At 39.1% G+C, this 22,922-nt stretch overlaps 2 protein-coding genes across 9 annotated transcripts in view; both read left to right on the top strand.

Moving 5' to 3' along the window:
• Positions 1 to 10,376, top strand: part of LOC103068244 (rho GTPase-activating protein 39-like) — a 121,329-nt gene extending 110,953 nt beyond the window's left edge. For both annotated transcript variants that reach the window (XM_088153309.1, XM_007428254.4), the window contains exons 6-10: positions 22 to 95; positions 3,342 to 3,541; positions 5,762 to 5,853; positions 6,395 to 6,564; positions 6,850 to 10,376. In XM_088153309.1, the coding sequence (XP_088009435.1) occupies positions 22 to 95; positions 3,342 to 3,541; positions 5,762 to 5,853; positions 6,395 to 6,564; positions 6,850 to 7,044 (731 nt within the window). In that variant the 3' untranslated portion in view covers positions 7,045 to 10,376. The remainder of the gene's footprint in view (positions 1 to 21; positions 96 to 3,341; positions 3,542 to 5,761; positions 5,854 to 6,394; positions 6,565 to 6,849) is intronic.
• Positions 10,377 to 22,654: 12,278 nt separating this feature from the next.
• Positions 22,655 to 22,922, top strand: part of PHF20 (PHD finger protein 20) — a 46,495-nt gene continuing 46,227 nt past the window's right edge. For 5 of the 7 annotated variants that reach the window (XM_088128504.1, XM_088128507.1, XM_088128506.1 and 2 more), the window contains exon 1: positions 22,655 to 22,812. The gene's annotated coding sequence lies outside the window, so the exon portion shown is untranslated. The remainder of the gene's footprint in view (positions 22,813 to 22,922) is intronic. The other 2 variants (XM_088128508.1, XM_088128505.1) reach the window with 2 other exon arrangements.

Raw genomic sequence — 22,922 nt, forward strand, 5'->3', positions numbered from 1 at the left:
TTGTTCATTTTTATCTGCTAGGTCTACCAATCAGCACTTATGCCAGATATTGTTACCGAAAGCTGCAAAAAGTAGCAGTCACTGGAGGCAAAAAAGTGAGTAATTTGAAATACCCTAATTTAATAGCACAACTTAAGTGAGTACCTTTTTTCTTTCTCCTTTTTTGTTGTTATATATGAGTACTGAAATTGCTTTTATCAGCTATGAGAATAAATAGATTGGAAAAATGCACATGTACATTCATATTGTACTATTATAAAACTGGAAACAAAATCTGAAATATTTTGCTGAATCTTCCTTATGGAAGAAAAATATAGAAGGAAAGAAAAGGAAGACTGAGAAGGACTATTAAATAACATCAGTTTTTTTCAAAGTGTGTTGAATGTTCATGCAAAGATGCTTTAGCAGTCAGAATTAATATGGAGACTTTATATTCCTTGGTAATCACTACCAGTCAATGTTGAGAGTAATGAGTCAGACAGAGCAGTGGTTTGAATCAGAATCAGTATGTGACAGCTAATTCTATTGACACTGCCGTCATGCTGGGAATTTCCATACTCGCATGCAAATTGCCTCTGACAAAATGTGTGATAGCTCTTGTTTTCAGAATGTCTCAGTGTCTTGATGGAGTAATTGAAATCTATATAATATTGTGTTTTTAGAAATACGTTAAAGATAAACAATGCATGTTATAAAGAGTTCTTAATTCAAAGTTGAAGTTAATTATGATTTGTCAAGTTCAGAAGGGGAAAAAAGCTCTAGTTGAACAAAACAGGATTAACAAAACTTTTAATCTCCTTCCAGCTTTTGAGAGGAGAAAAGGAAAGGGAATGCCCAAACCCACCCTTGCTGTAGCACATGAACTTTGAACAAAGTATTTACGTATATTTCCATGACGTTAATTAAGTTAATTTAACTTAACTTCCTGGTTAGTGAGATGCAGGCAGCAGTATGTTAGGATACAAAGTAGATTCTAGATTAGAGTTCTGAACTTGCATATGATAAGATGCTTTGGCTAAAATTGGATTTTGGTTGCACTTGTGACATACTGCCTAAAATGTGCCAAAACTGACCAGTACTGGCCTTATTGATGGCAAGGAATGCTATATGTGGCATGACTAAAAGACTGCTAACCTGGTCTATACCTTCTCTGCCTTTCTGAAAAGCATTATGTGAAAGCCCCAATTGACCAAAGCAGTGTTGGGCAGTAAAGGTCAGTATGTATGGGCCCATCTGGTGAAGATCAATGGAAGACTGACTTGGAATGCAAGAATAATAGATGGTAAAGAGCAAGATTAATGAATAAGAATAATGCTGGTCTATTGCAAGGAATGAACATTTGTCCAGAGAAGCAATGATTACTGTGTATAAGAGTGCGCTGCCCGCTTCGTCATATGAAAGTAAGACTTAAATGTGTCAGGAGAAACAAAAATAAGTTCAATGTAGTAGAAATGGGGGTACTTAATAAATATGTGTGGTAAAACAAGATATTGAGTCAAGAATGAATCAGGGCTGAAAGAATATAATATGGACCAGTATGAAAGAAGTACTTGGAAGTGATTTGGTCATTTAAAGAAAATTAATTAGGATCAAACTGCAAAAGAAGTACATGAAGCAAGAGTGAATGGGTCAAGAAGGGGAAGACCAAGAAATTTGTAGCTGGATGGATTTAATAAGATCCTCTATAAAGAAAAGTTTAAAGACCAAATGCAACATATGAGGTAGAGTATGGGTATGGTAGAAGCTAGTATACTTCACAAGGATAGAAAGAGATGGAGAGGTATAGTGAAAGGTTTTGGCATAAACTACTTTTTAACTATATTTCATTTTCTTTTGGTTATCTCATTCCTTTAATCTCTTTGTCTTACTCTTACTTCTTTTTTGTATTCTGTATAACACTGCATATTCCAAAGAGGAATTGATGGGTATGGGTATATGTATATGTATGCTTAAAGGTGACCAGCTAATACACACCTTCAAAAGTTACCAAGTTTCATATTGGTATATTCCTAAAAAATAAAATCATGGATATATTAACTATCTACTTTTATATCCTTTTTTTTCCAAAACAATTTCAAATAGCCTTCCCTTTGAAATCCCCATTTTTCTTCTTCTGAGAATGTATTTTCAGAAGACGTGAATGGAAAGGAAGCTGAAGTACAAATATCCTTCCAACCCATTGCAAGTTTATTTAGTTGTTTATTATTATGGTTGGTTGCACAGTCAGCCAGTTGTTTAGACCAGATTTGGCATTTTTATCCACCTATCAAGTCCTTCCCGAGGACCTGGGATAGGCAGATGTTGTTGTTTGATGGTGTTAAAGGTATTGTCGCAGGATATAAGCTGTTCCAAGTAAAGCTGCCTTTTGCAATTGACTGGTGGTGATTTTGTCAGTGCTGATGGTGTTCAAGTGGTGCTCCAGATGTTTTGTTAACCTAAGGCGCCTATAACTGTTGGTACAGTGGTACCTCGGGTTACGAACACCTCTGTTAACGAACTTTTCAGGTTATGACCAGCTCCGGCCGCAAAAATTTACCTCGGTTTGTGAACTCCGCCTTGGGGTACGAGCAGGGTACGCGGCCATTTTCCCTCCCGTGACACGGTCCGTGGCCATTTTTCCGCCCCTGACATGTGGTCCGCGGCCATTTTTCCGCCCCTGACACGTGGTCCGCGGCCATTTTCCGCCCGACATGTGGTCGCGGCCATTTTTCCGCCCCTGACACGTGGTCTGCGGCCATTTTCCGCCCCTGACACGTGGTCCGCAGCCATTTTCCCGCCCCTGACACGTGGTCTGCGGCCATTTTCCGCCCCTGACACGTGGTCCGCAGCCATTTTCCTGCCCCTGACACGTGGTCTGCGGCCATTTTCCCGCCCCTGACACGTGGTCCGCGGCCATTTTTACACCCCTGACACGTGGTCCGGGGCCATTTTTACGCCCCTGACATGTGGTCCGCGGCCATTTTCCGCCCCTGACACGTGGTCGTAGGGAGGGGGACTCTCCCTCCAAGCAATAGCCACCTCCCTGTCCTCCACGCCAGAACGGATTAACGGTAATTACATTGAACCTTATGGGGAAATTTCGTTCGGGTTGCGACCAATTCGGGTTGCGGCCAGAGTCACGGAACGAATTAAGTTCGTAAACCGAGGTTCCACTGTACTATCTTTGCTTTCTTTTGCCATAGTCATTCTACTTCTATTTGCAGGTCTTTATATTTTGTGATTTTCTTCTGTTCTTTCTCTTCTATTCTGCTGTCTCCGGGTATTGCAATCTCCTCCTGCTCCTCCTCCTCCTCCTCCTCCTATTATAATTATAATTATTATTACTACTACTACTCTTACAGGGTCTCCGGAAACCTACAGTTGAGGAGATAATACATGCCAAGAATGCTATTGTGACACCTTCACTGTTTGGCAGCTCTCTGGAAGAAATCATGTCACGGCAGCAGGACATGTATCCAGATAACAAGTTGCCTTGGGTACAAACACAGCTGTCTCAGCAAGTACTGCGACTGGGGGGAGAACAGACTGAGGGAATATTCAGGTAAATAGCTTACTACAGCTGTTTAAATGATGCAGTACTGGTGGTCATCAACAGTAGATCATTCACCTGTGTTTGATCACACCTCACATTTCTTCGTTTTGAGAGTAGACATCTGAGGCTTCATTTATAGAGTTTTAGAACAAAATATGCTTGTAGGAAATGTATGCATTTTACAATGCTTATAAACTTGCTTCAGAGCAGATAGATACTCAAAAACTAAAAGATGACAGATATTTCTGAATATTTGTTATCTGAAGTTTCTGCAATTATGATCTCTTGAACAACCTGAGGATCAGATCTTGTTCTTGAATGACAGGGAGATAAATAGCAACTATTTTTCAATTCATCCATAAAAATATAATGATCCTTCAAATAATCTTTCATCCCCAGTATGTTATCTTGGTTTACAGTCAACACTCTTATTCTGAAGTGATCTTTCAAGGTAAACAGAGGTATTTCCCCTTTGCTGTTACAAAAGGGCATATTATGTAAACATGGATACCTTCCTGAAAATATTTGAAGTATTTCACTTCTGTTAAATTATTGTACTAGTTCTATCTGGGCAGTTTCTTAAGTATTAAAATGCCAATTAGCTATGAGGTTATCACAGACTTCCTGTATGAAATTAAAACAGCTACAGAAAGTACAGTATTTAGGGTATTCTAGTACAAAAGATAATGCTATGTAAAATAGCAGTTGGCTATGAAACTAGTCTACGAATAATAATGAGACAAGTTGCATCCCATTTTGCCCTCTTACTTATTTTTCTTTGCATAGCCAGCTGAAGCCAAAAGTCTCGATCTAAACAAGTATATATTCTAGTTATGAGGGAAAATAATAATAAAGCCATTGGTGTTAATTACATTTTTTCCTGTGATTTTTTTCTCTCTCTCCCAGTATACCAGTGTGGACTTCAACTCCCAGAAGCATGGCTAGCTGGGGAGTTCTGGGAATTGAAGTCCACACATCCTAAAGTTGCTAAGGTTGAGAAACACTGTAGTATACCATCATTTCTGTAAATGCCTTTATGTGGGTAGCATCTTCAAACACAGCTGGGATGGGGGGAAAATATTGCATGAAACATGGGATGGGAAACACTGCTTCTCCTGACCATTCTTCCCTCATACACAGACTAGATATTAACCCAGCTAGAGGGTTTGAGATGGCAAGAAACAGTGATGTAATAAGTTAGAGATGTGTTGCATTTGTTTACTTAAACATTATCCTGAAGATTCAGGATAAGGAACCACACCTGGAAATGAGTAGAGAATCAGGGACAGAAAATAGCCACTACAAAAAATTGGACAGGACCCATGGATTCCAAATCATTATGCTATCAAAGACGTCAGGAAAGCTGATTTTATCCCCTATAAGATTAAGCTTTGCAGGCTTAAAATTTGATATATGGTAGTTTTATGCTTGGTACATAGAACATACTAAATTATAAATTGTTTAACCATGATTTATTGAATAAATCACATGGGTGGGTTCACACAGCATGAGAAACCATAAGCTGGGCTACAAACTATAGTGGCGGAGTACACACAGCATGCTGAACCACATCCTGTTCTTTCAACACCTTAAGATATTGTGTGAATCAGACTCAATTTATATTGTGGTTGTAGAAAGGTGCAGGGGGGAATTCATAATATATATCGTCACATTTGAGCTATCTCTGACAGATGCATTCCCAGAAAACAAGTGCCTCTCCAACATGTCTATTGTGTGAGTAAGGCCAAAACTTTATTTTGATTATTTTAAAATTATGCATGCTAACAATAAACCTATTCTTGGAATGTGGATCACTTAGTGACCAAAAGAGTACTACCTGCATACAAAAGGAATGTCGCAAAAAGCAAAATATAAAAAAAAAAGAAACAAACAAACAAACAAACATAGTAAAGGAATCCCAAAACTATAATGATTGATTACGCTCAGTTGCCTATTCTGAAAAAGAACAATGGAAAATATAGGAGGAAAAATGGAATAAAAAGTCTTAGAAAATAGCCCGTCTGGTTGAGCTAACTAAAACCATAGACCATCCAGGCAGCAACACTTCCTTGCTGGTTTGAAATTATTATTAACTATGTATCCGCCTCTCAGAAATGCTTCAGCTAATGTTTTTTATTTGGTCACACTAATGCCACTTATTTCTGGATGTGTATGATTTTCTGCCTCTGAAATTCAGCTTCATTGTTGTCTGTCTGTGTATGCTTTCAGAATTCCTGGTGACATTGATGAAGTCAATGCTCTAAAACTACAGGTGGATCAGTGGAAGATTCCTAATAACCTTAGTGATCCCAATATACCAGGTATGGAGAAATAGGAGAAGAGCAAAACTGTTGAAAATGTAGTCGAAGATCTCAGCTGGGTTAGCAGTTTTAAGTCTACTAAATGTATATTTCCTTGTTTATATTTCACTTTCTGCAAAACTTTTAGTAATCGCTTCTGAAGAGAACATTTGCTGCCCTAAGACTTTCCATTTATGATTTGTGTCCTGTGATTGTCAAAAGTCTAAACCAGTCGAGCTCAATATATGATGCTGTTATTCCTTTTAGAGAGGATAGAGTCAGTTGCCTAGTTTATCTAGGAAGAGGAGGAAAGAGTGTTGTGATTACTCAGAGATCCACTTTGGAACAGTAAGCACCACATATTATTTAGACATTTTATGTATATTTTAGTGCTAACACATCTCTCAAAACAGCTAATGTTAAACCCCAAAAATATAATATCACACATTAGCAGTTCCAATATAGTTTACATGGTACACAAACATAGATACATAATGTCGGTAAAACAGACAGCATGCTATTATTGTTGTAAATGTCTCTGGGTTGCTTCTTGTCCTTGAAGCTTCTTTGCTAAAGCTGTGGTACCGAGAACTGGAAGAGCCTGTCATCCCACAACAATTCTACAAGGAGTGTGTCAGCAACTATGAGAATCCTGATGCTGCAGTGGCTGTAGTTGAACTCCTGCCAGAGCTCAATAGATTGGTCTTGTGTTACCTCATCCACTTCTTACAGGTACATAGATGGAGAATGCCTGAGCAGGAATCATTCTAAAATAGCAGAAAGAATCTATAGGGTTGTTCTATTCGGGGGTGCCTCATTTGATATTGCATTTGCAGATACTGTGAAATATCAATCTAGATTTCTTCTGTCATCATACTCAGTGCAAGGCTGTCTACAGTGATTCCATTGTCTTTCTGAACATTTTCCTTTGAGGAGCTAGAGAAGCTAAGTCATCTTGCCTGTGACAAACCTTTAATTTTTCTCCTTAATTTGAGCTGTGTTTCCTTTATTTCACAGATTTTTGCCCAGCCAACCAATGTAGGCAAAACCAAGATGGATGTAAACAATTTGGCTATGGTGATGGCTCCAAACTGTCTGCGATGCCAGTCTGATGACCCCAGAATCATCTTTGAAAATACCCGCAAAGAGATGTCTTTCCTGCGCATGCTGATTGTGCACTTGGACACAAGTTTTATCAAAGGAATGGTGTGAAGGATTGGTTTCAGGCAAGACAGTGCAAAAAAAGCAAACAGTTCTTGCCAATATTTCCTTTTTTGAGCCTCACATTGTTTCCTCTACAGTTTCCAAGATCCTACAGTTCTTTCTGGTGCTTAACAATTTGTTTACTCATGCTAATACTAAGGTTGATGGATATTTGGTAGCCCCATAATGATTCAAGTCAGTGACCATACAAGAAAGAGTTTTGAGGCACCAGAGAGCAAAATCTTAGACCGTGCTCTGGAGCATTCCTAAGACCTGCAGTAGTTGTTACCAGCAGCTCTGCGTGTACAAAGCTCAAATGTTATATTGCTTTGCACTTCACTGAGGAGTCCATTGCACATTAAAAGTGGAAGTTTGTTGGGAACAAACTGTTTGCAGATACTGGGATTTGCTTCTGTCACCTGAAGATTCAGTATTTCATTAGTTATGCCTCACTCCAAGTAAGATTGTTATTTCAGGCTGCTAAAGTATATATTCTGCCTTGTTCTGCCATTCAAATTGCTGACTGCTTTCTTCTCCAACAGCTTCCCCTGTATGTTTTCTCTCTTTAAAGGACGATTCTCTTACCAAAGAGAAGTTCTGCAGCACTAGATGAGCTACAGCTTGTGACACAGGATGACTCTTACTGTGCCTGAGGATACTTTACTATTCAAGTTCTGAGCATCAACATTGTCCAAAAATGTAAACTATCTTGAATAGAATTTCGGTAGAAAGCGAAACAGCAAAGAAGTGAAACTATATATTTCCCTTGTTTTGCCGAACCATAATTTGGGAAGAGGCTGTTTAAATCTTAAGCCACTTTTAGCTTAGGTTTGCTCCTTTATTGTTTGGGTTAGGTGATTCAAACTCAAGAGATCCTTGAATTTCTTTGAATTAAGGTTAAATCAGTTGTGGTTGTAATTTCTCCAGAATTGAGATTTATCCTATGAGATAAACTGCAGTGATTATGGCCTCTTCCTCTTTGGTTCAGCATAGACTAAAATCAGGTACGGAGTTGCTGTAAAGCTTTTTAGAACAAACATGAACAACTACTCAAAGGTTCTGCCAATGTCAAGATTTTGTGTTCTGTTTCCCATTCAGCCTATTCTAAGCAGACAACTAGAAATAATTCCTTGGATTAAAGGAAGCTGCAAGGTGGAGAGATTTGAGTTAATAGAAATTGCAGAATCGGAGAAAATTAACTGTTCTTCTCTTTACCACTATCCAAATATCCTCAGTGTGCTGTTAGACACAGAGAGAGAGAGAGAGAGAGAGAGAGTGCGCGAGCGAGCGCACAGGCCAGATTGTACCTGTCTTGTTTTCTCCCTGACCAGTAGCAATTTCAGAAATACAATTTAAATTGAGACTGCAGTGCATAGAGGAAAATATGTTTCTTAGTTCTACTAAGATCCGTACTATTCAAAATCGTTTGAAATCCGACCGTTCAAAATCCAATCCGTACTATTTCCCACAATTGCTTTTTAAATTAAAAAAAATTGAGAACTCTGAATATGAATTTCTCACATTTTGCATTATAGCTGTTAAACAGTATAATGCTGTCTTACTCTGGATTTCATTCTGTTCTTGCCTAAAAGTCTCAGCCTTCCTCAGAAAGACTGCTATTATCTTTGTTCTTTCAGTCCCTAGAATACATGCTGAAGAGGAGGAGGACTGGTGCTTCAGTTGTGTTTCTTTCTTTTGTCCTTACACTGTGAACACATCTCTGAAACCAAAGCCTTCTGTGTTCCTTTCACTATGTCATTTTGGAAGTGGGTGTAATTCCTTTAACAAGCTTCTAGACAGAATAACAGGCTTGAATTTCTTGGAAAGAAATTGGGAATGGTCAAGGAAGTAATGTTACACAAAAAGCAAAATCAACTTTGTTAATTCTTACACAGTTGGTTCTAAGAGCTCTTCCTGTGCCAGTAAGAATGGGATTTGTCCTAGACATATTAGTATTTCCAAGTCAGTGGTTAGTATGATCTAACTGGGTAAAGAAATACATATTTTCCTTTTATTGCCAGACATTGTGACACACTTGTTAGAATGCTTTCACATCTTATTAATGGAATTAACATTTACTACTGTTTCCCTATTTGAGTCAGTTCTGCTGTAAAATTAGATCTTTTAAGATGATCTATGTCATAATTCCAAAGCCTTTGTTCACTCTTTACCTCATAGTGTCTTTTGAGATTTAGCTGCTTTTCAGGTGACAATTCAAGGTATCTGGAAATATTAATGTGTAATTTTCAAATAAGGCCATCTTCTGAGACTCATAGTCTATGTACATGTATCTGTCCATAACTGATACTTTGAAGCTAAGCTCAGCCCAGAATTCAGGCATTGATTATGATATATTTTTTTCTCTTATTGAAAGTTCCATTTGATGTAGTCAATTAGCCTGAGATTTCTGAGGAGCTAGGTGCTATTCAGATAGGCTCCTCTACCAGAATTTGGCCAGTACTCTTGATAAAATCTGAATAGGATCTTATTCTTTGTTCCAGATTAATAAGGATTAGAAACCTGTTAACATGTATGTGGAGAAAGCCCCATTAAACTCAGTGGGACTGACTTCTGAGTAAACATCCATGTGATTGTTAAAATATTGAGTTGTATCTAACGTAATCCTCCCACCACTGTACACTACTGACAGATCAAATTCAGAATTACTCTTGCAGCCCCTGGGTGTCCTCCAGATCTGTTCCATAGGACAAGGAGAGGAATGGAAACTATTGTTGATTGAGAAGAAATTCATCACACATAACAGATGTAGTCCATCATAGTTTTGATATTTCTCAGACTTGCCAAAAGAAGAGTATCTTGAGCCTATTTCTGTGACTATGTAGGAGATTCTGGATTTCCTTAGACTGGTTCTGTTTGTGGTTAACTGTAAGTTTCCTATAATGTATCTTTGTACAATGGGAAATGTTAAACAATATGCAAGGTGTCATATACCTACCTTACTTTTTAAAATTTTGTATTTATTAATTTGTTTTAAAATATTCTCTGGTGCACACATTTCCCAGGTTTAAACACTGTTGACAACTAAAAGATGATGGGTAATTATTAAAATCCTCCCCCCCCCAGCACTTCACTATAACCTAATCATAAACTGACTGTTCTATAGTAATGCTTTTTCCCCGCTTCTGGGCTGTAAAATAGGCTAAAAATTACACTGGATTTTCCCCAACATACTTGTAAATGTGAATCTGCAAAACATACTGTCTGTTGTTATTAAAGAATAAACATCTGTGTCAACACACTTGGTATTTTGAAAACTGGTTCATTTATTGGTAGATTTAGATCTATTTTCCCCAAACTGGTGCCCATTAGATATGTTGAACTACAACTCCTAGTATTCCCAATTTGCCTTGGGCATAATGGCTTGGAAATCTGGATGTTATCATCCTACATTTCTGAAGGGCATCAAGTCAGATGAAGCTGTTTTAAGTTCACTGTGCTGTAACTAAAACCAGTATTCATATTATTCTGATTTAGTATACTCTTCCCTGTAATCCAAGCATATCAGATCAGTCATCTGAATATTTCACCATGATTATTAAGAGTATTTCCAGGTTCTTTTTAGTGGTGTACTCAAAGGGAACTCATTTCCTGCCATATGCAAAGTAGCCTTTATAGAAATGTATAGAAATGTTATTTTTTGCTTTCAGCTTTATGGTTATAGAAGTTTAGGTTACAATACTTGAATATATGTTACACCTTTATTACTGAAGCTGACCCAGTAGCACAAGCAACCCAAGAGGTCGTATGTAGCCAACCAACAAATATGTGATCCAAGTATAAATGACAGAATATCTGGCAGTAGAGGTTTGAATACTCCAATTCCATCCCTTTTGGAAGAATACAAAGTCATCAGAATCACATCAGCTTTCTAACTCACAAACAGGACTTATGTTTTGCTGAGAGTAAGCCTCAGCTGCTTAATTGTTGCTGCATTTGAGCACTAGTTAAAACTTCCACTGCTTTCTCAGCATCAAGGGTTGAGAGGAAGGAAACAGAACAGGCTATCATTCACAGATTGATAATATCTCCTTGATGTTTAGCTCCATTACAGATAGTATCAGGATCGTGGAAAACTGATCCAGAGATTCTGTGTTCCTTATAGTCTAGTTTTTACAGTTGTTACAAAACTGAGAACACGCCACAAATATTTATTCAAAGGAGTGCACATATCTGAGGTAAAGAAATTTTAATAGCCCAAAATTAAAGAGGGATTGCACAATCTTTCATATTTTGCCCATATTCCCATAATTTGTCCATATTCCCATAATTCACAACTTCCCCATTTTGGTGTAAAGCCATTTCCATAAAGCCATCATCCTATCCACAGAACCACTTTGTTACAAGTATAAATGGATTAATCTGTTATTTGAATAAAGAGGCTGCTTCCAGGGGATGTGGCATATGAGAGGGCCAGAGTTTATATGAGCTTTTGAGTCTTAAATTTTATTATATTTACCTCTCTTGGAGCATAAACTCTAAAGCAGATCATTTATGAAACTTTATCTTGGATTGCTCAGCGGGAGGATAGAGTAAAAGAAATAGAAAGCCTTGTAAATTATTGAAACCCCTGGAAGTAAACCTAGTTAAGGTACTGTATTGACATCCTGAAGGTTATACCAAAATGTATGGGCTTTAACATTGCATTTGAAGATTACAAATGAACACAAATTGGAAGGTTGTGAAATTTGCTATCTAAACTAGACAGTGTTTGAAGAATATTGTAAAGACAGAATTTTCAATTTCAAATTATGCTCTTAAAATAATAGTCCCCTCTCTGTACAGCTTCTGTAAGCACTTATTGAAAGCTATTTACAAACTGAGCTGATGAAGGAAAGGCTTAGGTACTGAAACAATAGTCCTCACTAGAGATGGCTATAAACAAAAGCGGCTATGCCTGGTAACTGAAGATGTTGATGTGTACATTAAATCTCAACAACAGTCAAGAATTACTGACTTTTTCTCCAGGCGTGTAACCCCAATAAACTCTGATGACCAGGGCAGTGACATGAAAGTAAATGGAAAGGAAAACACGCCATGCGACTGGTCTTTTGGTCCTTATCACTCTCGGACAGATATTACCAACATCATAGATAAGAGGTCCTCCAATATTCCAAATATTGCTGAGGAAATAGCTGTTGCTGAGAGAGTGCTAAACTCTGAGACTACAGAAAAACACATGGACAATAGCATATTCACAGTACAACCATCTTCAATATGAACTCAATCTGTAACAAAAAAGCCCCTTACTAAGGCAACTTCAACCCCTTCCAACCACATGGCTTGGGAATCCTTATTGGCAAATGAGGCAAATTATTTGAGAGGTTCACAGGATTCCTGCTTGCAAAAAATTATAGAAGCCTTGGGAGAACAACATGACACTTTTAACAAATTTTCCATGAAGTAGTCATCTGATTTATTACTATTGAAAGAATTTCTATCTACTTCAAGTGATCTACTGACCACCCTTATCAAATTAGTCTCAGATGAGATTGGACTACAGAAAAACACAGTATTTGATGATAATTCACTAATGCACAACCATTCCCAAACCTAGACTCATTTTATAAATAAGAGAAAAAAGTCCCAGGTGAAAACCAAGAAAAGGCAAAAGAAAGCACAAGCAGAAAATCAAGTAAGGAAAAGTAAGAACTGGAAGAATACTGCTATTCCCAAACAGGCTTCTAAACTTAAGTATAATAATCTATTTAAACTTTTGGGAACAGGTGACAAAAGAAACAACAGACCAACCAAAAAGTCACCCAGGAAGACAATGGAAGCAAATAACATACCCAATGAAGCAAGCAAGGCCTCTAATAAGGTTGAAATGACCAATACAGGTCTTCTAATCCAGCAGCGTCCTATACCTGTTGACTCTTATTGAACAAAATCATCTAGCAAATAGTTAAACTCCATTCTTCCGAGGACTAAGAAAAAAGTTTCATGCAGAAGGCGGTACTTGCAACTAATGAATGCTAAGCTGGCATTTATCAACTTCCCAAAACGTAGAGGCTTCCTCTCACAGATGGAACAAAGATTGCATTTAGTGCATCTACTTCAAACTTTCACCCCACTTAGACTTTTTTCAGATTATACTTTAAATGTGGAATACTTGTACTACAATGGTGTGACAGCAAGAGCATTAGTAGCTTTTTACTCTGTTAACATGGCACAAATGGTTTATCAGTTTAAATACCCCCTACAGGCAAGATGGCTTAGAGTAATTAGATGTTTTAAGAATATTTCTGTAACCCCTCTAGATAAACCTAATTTACACAATCCACTAGTAGACAGGAAATTCTTACCTAAAGAAATAGAGCTTATAAATACTTCTAATGATTTGCCCCCCATAGAACAAAATCATATCATAGTTAAATTGTCCTGGTTAAGAAAAGAGTTGATTAATAAACAGGTAAAGTCACCAATTATAACTTCATTCCCTCCTAACCTTAAAGCTCTGAAAAGGAGAGATCAATTCATGGGACAGTGGTAAATGTAAAAGAAGGGGAGGGGAACAAAGGTAAGACCTGCAACATGGGACGATGCAGCCAAAAACAATATACATACCTTCCCTTCTGAAGGGGCAGCAAATAATATAGCCCCTTGCCATAGAGATCTAGGACCCTTGCATCTGCCTGCTTTTAATTTTTCAAGATTCAGTCACAATGATATCCAGGCAGGAGATCCAAACATGTCCCTTGGATTTAATAAGCAAACAAATGTGGCCAGTCTGTATATCAGATGACATAACACCATGCCAAGATCCAATAGCTAATCCTACCCCAAGAAATGAAGTTACTGGTAGTAAAATAATAAATAAAAACAAACCTGCCCATGGGTTAAATCAAACTGATACTAACAATGCACAAGTTATAAATGAGGCATGTCCTTCTCATTTTGTAAACAGCAAGAGGACTGAACATAATAAATGACAACTAACTCAGAGATCTGTAAGTAACTTATCCATCCTAGTGTAGAATATAGCAGGATAGAATGCTCAAACTACTGACAAGGATTTCATAAAGTTACTAAAATTATATGACATAGTATGTTTGCAAGAAACTTGGATCCCAGAAAACCAGTGTGATATAATTTATTTAGCTGGTTTCAGATCATGGGTCATTCCAGCAAGGAAACTGCATTCTATGGGCTGCACTTTTGGGGGTTTGGCTATCTTGTTAAATAGGAAGTAGAATCTGGAGGCAGTGCAAATAAATCTGGACTGTAAATCCCTCATAGTGAGATTTATGGTAACAAATAAGATTGCCCTAATAATATTAAATGTTTATATGCCTCCCAGAAGTGTTAATCTCAAAATCAGGACCACTGGGCTACACTTGAAAATACAACTGATGCTCTGCAGCAGGGTTTCTCAACCAGGGTTCTGTGGAACCCTAGGGACCTGTGAGAGGTCATTAGGGGTTCCCTGGGAGATCACGATTTATTTAAAAAATTATTTCAAATTCAGGCAGTGTGCTCTCACAGTGATAAGCAGAGAACGAACAAAAATCTAGTTACAACAGCTTTCTGAGTGGTAGCACTGTGTTTATTTGGTTGAATCCATTCTTAATTTTTGATGTGAGATAGGGGAGATCATTGATAACAGGTGAATGCTATATTGCAGGAAGGGAGGAATATATTGAAGGAAGGGAAGGGAGAAGTACATTTTTCAAGAAATTAATGGACTTGTCCAGTTTAGTCTGTGACGTCAGTCTCTCCCTCCTGCATCTTTTCCCTGCGGTTTTTCTGTAGTTATTTTATCCTGTTATTTTAAATATATTTCATACATGTTTATTCAGTCATGTCTGAGGGTTCAGTGTGGTGATTTTTGAAGAGGAGGTGTGAGAGAGAAGAGGAGGATTTTAGAATGGACAATACCGATAAGTTTAATGATAATAATGATAATGAAGAATTTAAATCTCAGGCATTTCCCTGCACTGGTACATCAACGGACTAAAAAAAAACTCTGTCTTTACAATTAAAGTTATTTATCAATGGGTTTTACATGGACAGGTGATCCAATTTGTCCTATTTCGTTATGCCTCATCTGTGGCAAACAACTTACAAATGCAGCAATGGCTCCAGCAAAATTAAAAAGACACTTAACTACAAATCGCAGCCATATGACAAGTAAAAGTTACACCGACTTATTGTGCTGTTTGACAGTGGAACCTTTTCAATTTCTTGTACTGCATCTGGTCCTAGCATTTTTCCCACTATTATTTTACATGCTGGCATGATTACTTTCTCACCCAAAGCATGACTTTTCCTTTGCTGTGTAGTAAGTTCTGCTTCTAAATAACTTGCTTCTTGGGCTTTTTTTACTGACTGTCGTTTTATTAACAAAAACTTTACTCTGTTGTTCTGTGATTCCAATAGCCATTCTAATTATTTTAAATAGCTATTGGAATCACAGATTCCACATCTTCAGGGCCTTTCGAAAAAGTATCAAGGTGGGAGCCAGTCTTATTTCCAGAGGAATGATATTCCATAAGGAGGAAGCCACCTTGGAGAAGGCCCTTTTTCTCAGTCCCACTAGATGTACCTCCCACATTGAAGGGACCCACAACATACCCTACCTCTCTGTTCTGGTGGACCAGGTAGATGTACCTGGGGAAATGTGGTCCTTCAAATAACCTGGCCCCAAGCCAAGTAGGGCTTTAAAGGTGATAACCAACACCTTGAATTGGACTCAGAAGCAAACTGGCAACCAATGCAGCTCCTGCAAAAGAGATGACATGTGCAAATCTAGGCTTGCACAAAACTCTACAGGCCGCCACATTTTGAACCAACTGAAGCTTCTCGATACTCCTCAAGGGCAGCCCCATGTACAGCATATTACACTAGTCCAAACGGGAGGTTATTAGGGCGTGGGTGACTGTGAGAAGGGCATGTTGGTCCAGGAATGGGCATAACTGGCCAATAACTCAAAATTGCGCAAAGGCCTTCCTGGCCACAACTGCTACCTGCTCCTCGAGCAGAAGTTGTGGGTCCAGGAGAACCCCCAGATTATGTGCCAGGTCCATCTGGGGAAGTGCAACCCCATCCAAGACCAAAGATGGTAATTCTCCAGAAACCAAAAAGCCCCAAACCCAAAAGCACTCCATCTTGCTAGGGTTCATCTTCAGCCTGTTGTTCCCCATGCAGGCCTCAATAGCCTCCAGGCACCAAGAAAGGGTGGTCATGGCATCATGGGCAGAGATGTACAACTGAGTAACATCTGCATACAGATGTACAACTGAGTAACATCTGCATACAGATGGTATTTCACCCCATGGTGATGGATGATTTTACCCAGTGGCTTCATGTAGATGTTAAACAGGAGCGGAGAAAGCACTGACCCCTGCAGGATCCCACAAAACAGGGGCTGAGGGCTGGACCTCTTGCCTCCATCAACACTGACTGAGTACAGCCTCAGAGGAAGGAAGTGAACCAGAACAACACAATGCCCCCCACTCTCAACCCCCGAAGCTGGTCCAGAAGGATACCATGGTCAATGGTTTCGAAAGCCACAGAGAGGTCAAGTAGAGCAAGGATGGACATACTACCCCCATCCCGCTCCTGCCAGAGGTCATCAAAAAGCACAACCAATTCATTTTCCATCCCATATTCAGGCCTGAATCCTGACTGAAAGGGGTCCAGATAATCCATTTCAGCCAGGATCCTCTGGAGCTGCAGAGCAACCACCTTCTCCACAACCTTCCCCCAAAAGGGAAGGTTGGAGATAGGATGAAAATTGTCCATCAGGGTAGGATCTAGCAACAGCTTCTTAAGAAGGAGGTGAACCACAGCCTCTTTAAAAGGCTGGGGCACCCACTCCTCCTCCAGGGATGCATTAACCACCGCCAGTATCCACCCACACATCACCTCCCAGGAGGCTTTCACCAACCAGGAGGGACACAGATCTAAAACACAGGTGGCCAACAACAGCCACACCCCCTCTCCTGCCCTGCAGTCTAGGCTAGTGCCACACTTGAAAACTGGCCAGGCACATTTCTGAGAGAGGAACCCCTCCCTCTGGTCCCAGCCATGTCTCAGTGACACATACCAAATCAGCCTTCTCCATGATAATCAACTTGGCAATAAGGAACAAATTATTACAGATTGATCTGGCATTTAAGAGCAGCAGCCTAAAACCCAGGCTTCTGCTGATCTGCTGACCAGGTAAATGGGTTACGCTCAGGGGGATGGAACACAAAATCGGTACAAGACATCGAGGTCATGTTCCCTGAAGGCAGCCCACCCCCTGTCTCCCACCATACTTCCCCATACCTGACACCACTGAAATACACTGTTCCACCCTATTCACCCTGCCAGTCACTCCATCCCCCATCCTCAAATCTCTCCTCTCAGTCTAAAGGGAACCCCCCTCCAACCAGTGTACAAACAGGGGTAGAGGTAAAACCCAACAAATGTTATAGCAGCAGCTCTCAGCTCTCTAATTCCTCTGGCCAACTTCCCCAGGGTTGGAATACAAGCATAGTGATCCCAATACACAAAAAAGGTGATTGTAGTCACCCAGAGAACTATAGACTGATTAGTCTAATTAATATCACAGTTAAAATTTATGCAAAATATCTAGCTAATGAATTAGAGGACTGGGTCATCAATAACAATGTCCTAGCAGAAGAACAGGCAGGGTTTAGAGCAGGATATTCAACATTTGATCATGGTTTTGTACTGGGTCATCTGATAACTAAGTATGTAAAACACGCACACAGGAAACTGTATGTTGCCTTTATGGATTTTCATGCAGCTTTTGATTCTATTGATAGAAACAAACTATGGATTAAGCTAGATCAGTTGAATTTAGATAGGTTATTCATTGTGATCATGGCTTTATATACAAGTACTCAAATTCAGGTTAGGTTCACCCTGGTAGGGCACCTGACAGATAATATCAAGACTTTTAAAGGGATAAAACAAGGATGTGTGCTTGTACCATTACTATTTAATCTATGTATTAATTAAATTGTTCCAGTCCTGAGTGGAGAATTTTTTTTTTCCAGTAAAGGCAGAAAATAGGAACTCGTCTGTATTCCTTTATGCAGATGATTTATTGCCGATATCCCATTCTCAGATAGGCTTGTGCAGACAGTTAAGAGCTTTGGATAGCTATTGCTCCTTAAATTGTCTAACTGAGAATGCAGAAAAATCTAAGGTGATGATATTTGGGGAGAAAAGGAAAAGACACAAATGGGGAATTGGGGAATATAATATAGAACAAGATCTCTTAGAGATACTTGGGCATCCTTTTTAATGCTTCAGACAGTTGGCGCTCTCACTGTCAGGCCCAAAAAATAAAAACTGAGAAAGATTTGGCAGGAATAATAAAGTTCTGGTGTACAAGTGGTGGTTGACAAATTTCTCCAATCCTAACTCTTCTAAAAACCAAGTTAGTTCCTTACTTTTTATATGCAGTAGAGTTATGGGGAATTTCTACCCCTCATGTTATGGAATTCTTTCAAAGCAAGCTCCTCAGAACTGTTTTAGGTGTACCGAATGGTACTCTTATCCCCTTTCTTTATGCAGAAACTGGTACATACCCAATTAAAGCTAGAATAATTGTAAGGGCATTTAATTATTGGGCTAGATTCCTCTCGCTACCTGATCCCTGACTTGGAGCAAATTAATTTCTCCACTCCTTCTCACACCAGCTGGTTTACATTTTTATCCAATCATATGCATACCTTTGGTTTTTCTCCAGAATTCTTTTTAAATTCAAATAATGTAAACAATAATCTATTATTTAAAAACAGGGTGCTAAAGAAATTTGTTTAAATTATCACAAAATAAAGTTGCCCCTTGGTACACACTTAAAAAAACCAAAATCAAATGCAAACATTATCTGAGGTGTGTTACAGTGCCATCCCTCTGAAAGGCACTTACTAGACTACAGTTCCAACAAATGGCATCAGCAACTAGAGAGGGCTGATTTCTCACTATCCAATATAATATATGTTTCTGCCCCTGCTCCAAGGAAATTATAGGAGATTTTACCCATTATTTATTGTACTGCCCTATTTCCGCTTCAGCATGTGGAAAATTTCTGGAGCCCCTCTTGATAAGAAAATAATTTTGTCCTGATTCATATAAAATTGAATATCTAATGAATTTAGACAAGGAGATACTGCTGTGGAAATTAGCAAGCTTTGCATGGGCTGCTCCTAAACAGAGAGAATATTTTACCAAAAGTTCCTAATGTTTTCTAATATTTTATCTGCTGTAACAACACAGTTTTAATGTTTTTACTGATTTTTGTATATTTTAATTATTTTATTAATGTTTGGTCATTTTTGTGCAGGTTTTATCTTATTTGTTACGACTGGTGGTCAAAACAATAAATAAATTGATTGACTGATTGAATAAAGCCTTTATTTTTGTTCCTTAATTGCTGAAATTATATTTTCCCAATGCAAGAGCAGTTTACTGCATACTAGAAATTCCATTAAGAAAAATTAAAAATTCTAATATAATTTTGATTAATAGTGCTATAAATTGGACACCATATAATGAAAATTACAATGCAAAACTATTTACATTCTACATTTGCATTACCTAAATAGATTCTCTAACACAGGAATTCACTCAGTTTGGCTTCTACTGTATTGACATATTATTTAGTATTGCTAATATTGTCACATAGCATACCTAATTATTAAATAGAAGCATTAATGATATAAAGATTCTCATACTGCAATTTTTGTTCTATGCCACCCAAGGGACAAATGTGTTTGAGACAGATTGAAATAACTACTAAATCTTATAGTGCCATCCTTTTTAAAAAGGAAAGAAAAATCCCATTAGTCCTGAATTGCATGTATATTTGGCATTTTTGAAGCTATTCTTTTTATAGATGTGATATCCTTCAATAACAATAAAAGTTTTTTTTTCCATCTCCCTTTAAAGATTGCTAATTATTCGGTGATATGCCATGGAATCATAGATATTAAATGACTACATGGCAGTATTGATACAGCACACTATGACATGGTTTTGCTTAACTATGGCTTATTAGAAACCATAATTGTCAAGTACATCTGACAAGTATATATGAGAGCCAGTTTGGTGTAGTGGTTAAAGCACCAGGCTAGAAACCAGGAGACTGTGAGTTCTAGTCCTGCCTTAGGCACGAAACCAGCTGGGTGACCTTGGGCCAGTCACTCTCAGCCCTAGGAAGGAGGTAAGGGCAAACCACTTCTCAAAACCCTGCCGAGGAAACTGCAGGGACTACAGTAGTCTGTTTCCATTATTAGGCTGTATAATGGAAGTCATGTACTGTAATTGTAGCACAAATTAGCTATTCAATACTGCCCCTTACTTTTGAGTTTCAAATTCAGTTTTCTGCAAATCAGCAATGGTATTGCTATAGATTTGCATAACATACCATCAGGTAAGACTCCAAATTTAGTTGACAGACCATGTGCGAGGAGGTTTGAGTGGGAAGAGATGTCATGGTGATATCTAACTTCAACCACATAATGTACCATAGACACTTATGTTAAGCACATCAAATTAAGTCAAGAGATGCACAACCTGAGGTCCCAAGGCCACATGAGGTCCCTGAAAGGTTTAAATGTGTCCATGCATTTAGAAGGGAGGTAATTCCAAATGATACAGATCAGAACATCATCATCATCTTCATCATCATCATCATTTAATACAGTATTTATAAGCTACCCTGATCCAGACTCTGGGCAGGGTACAACAGTTCAGAATAAAATACAATTAAAATAAATATAATAATGACACTCAACTCACTATGATGGTCACACAAACAGAACTATGGACCAAAAGCTAACTGGGACAGTAGCAGTTTAAATTGTTTGGGTCACCCATACTTCTGAGGGTAGTATAGTGGAAGCCACTACTGCGAAAACCTGTTGCTTGGCTGTCCCTCACAAATCTTCAAGGAGCGGGACCCTCAACAGACTCTCTAAATGTCTGAGCAGATTTTCTCTTGGCAAAGCATTGTCTGATATAGCTCAGTCCTGCATTCTGAAGGGCTTTAAGGGTAATGACTAGCACTTTGAACTGGTCTTGGAAGAGTACTGGAGCCAATTCAGCAACTCCAAAATTGCTAGTATCCTACACTGATAGGGTAGCCCTATCAGTAATTCTGACACTGGTTTCTGTACCAATTGGAGTTTCCAGGCCATCTCGAAGGGCACCCCCACATACAGGGTCTAATCAGGTGGTGATTGAGTAACTGTTGCCAACACATCCTGGTCAAGGTAGGGTGGTAACAAGTCAAAGCTGGACAATCCCCTGGCTACACCTTCCGTCTGTTTCAGCAGGAGCCAAGAATCCAAGTCATGAACCATCTTTTTCAGGGGAATATGACTCCATTATGAGTAAATACAGGACTGTGGTTATGGGATTTCCCGGATGTTTACTGACAAGCAGCTCCATCTTGGAAGAATTTAATCTGAGCTTGTTTTGCCCCATCAGGATCCTTACAGCCTCCAGGCACTGGTTAAGGACTTAAAACACATGATCTCCAACTTCAGATTTTGATACCAGGTTTGATTAGTGAATGCTTTGAGCTTGTTTTGGGAAGTGGGCTAAAAATATAAAATCATATACTTTAAAAAGTGTTTTAATTTGTACTGCAAATTTCAATGAAGCACATGTCTCAAAATTGCCATTTAATGCCCTGTTTCTAAACCGCTGCAGATTTCTGAGCCAGAATGAATGCCTCTGGCATTATATAACGAGTGGAGGACCTAATGAGAATAAAAATAACATTTATGTACAAGTAGCTTTGACAAAGTAGTGTCATTAGCTGTTAATTATAGTGGGAAGGGCAACTGCATGGGGCTTCACACGTGAAGAATAGTAGCAATATCTTCAATAAATATGTTGATTAGTTCGTGGTTTAGTGTTATATGGAACAGTCAAAAGAGTATCCAAAGAATTTTTCCAGTATTTCGAATTTCTTCCAGAACCCCAGTGAATGGGCTTTTGATTTCAATGAAGAAAGAAAATATATTGATATAGGATGTCATGAAAAGAAAGTGTATACGTAAGGCTTAATCCATCCTGTCATCTTTGACAATCCTTACAGTAGGGGAAAATGTGATCCTATGAAACTTCCATGCGTGAGGTTCATTTGCAGCACAGGATTTCCTCCACTGACATAACGCCTCAGGGCGGAGTCGTTCCGAACCTGGTTACCCGAGACTGTTTTAGCCAAAGACGCCAAGAGCCAAACCTGCACTCCGAACACATGATTTCATATTACAGAGCAATGTCCTCTTTTCCGGTTTCTTTCTTTGCAGGCTTAAATACGGCATAATTTTCGGAAGAAACGGTCTCTGTTCCGTCCGTTAAGACAGCGCTTTGTATATTGGATTCAGCGGCAGCGTGGCGCTTGTGAATAAAGACGGCTAGTCAGCCGAGCGTTACTGTTTCTGAATATCTGCAACACCCTCGGGGTCCAGTGACAGCTACAGAGCGGAATCAGCAATCTCGTTTTATCCACCAAGAAGGTTCCGAATGAAATTGTGAGCGACGCCACCCTAGAAGCTGCGCGACCCAAGCTCCTGCCCGACAGGAGAAGCCACGCCCCCGATTCGCCCCTCCCACTGAAGACCCTCCCTCCTTCCCCTCACGGTGATCGGACTAGCGGCACTGCAGCCGTGGCGGCCATTTTGTGGCACTGCTGTGTCGTCGGCGGCGGTTGTTTGGTTTCCGTGACCGGACCTCGCGTGAAGAATCAGCTCCTTCGCTCACGCCTTTTTCCTTACGAAGCACCTGGTAAGAATATGGCGCTTCTTGGGTAACTCCCAACAGAAGGCAGCGGAAGGAAGCCCGGCAGTGGACACCGAGGGCTCTCGCCGCGGCCTCACAAAGGCAGAGAGGGGCGG

The sequence above is a fragment of the Python bivittatus genome, unplaced genomic scaffold, assembly GCF_059951505.1.
Source record: "Python bivittatus isolate LINGU-HERP-01145 unplaced genomic scaffold, Pbiv_v1 ctg000700_np1212, whole genome shotgun sequence".
Classification (NCBI taxonomy): domain Eukaryota; kingdom Metazoa; phylum Chordata; class Lepidosauria; order Squamata; family Pythonidae; genus Python; species Python bivittatus.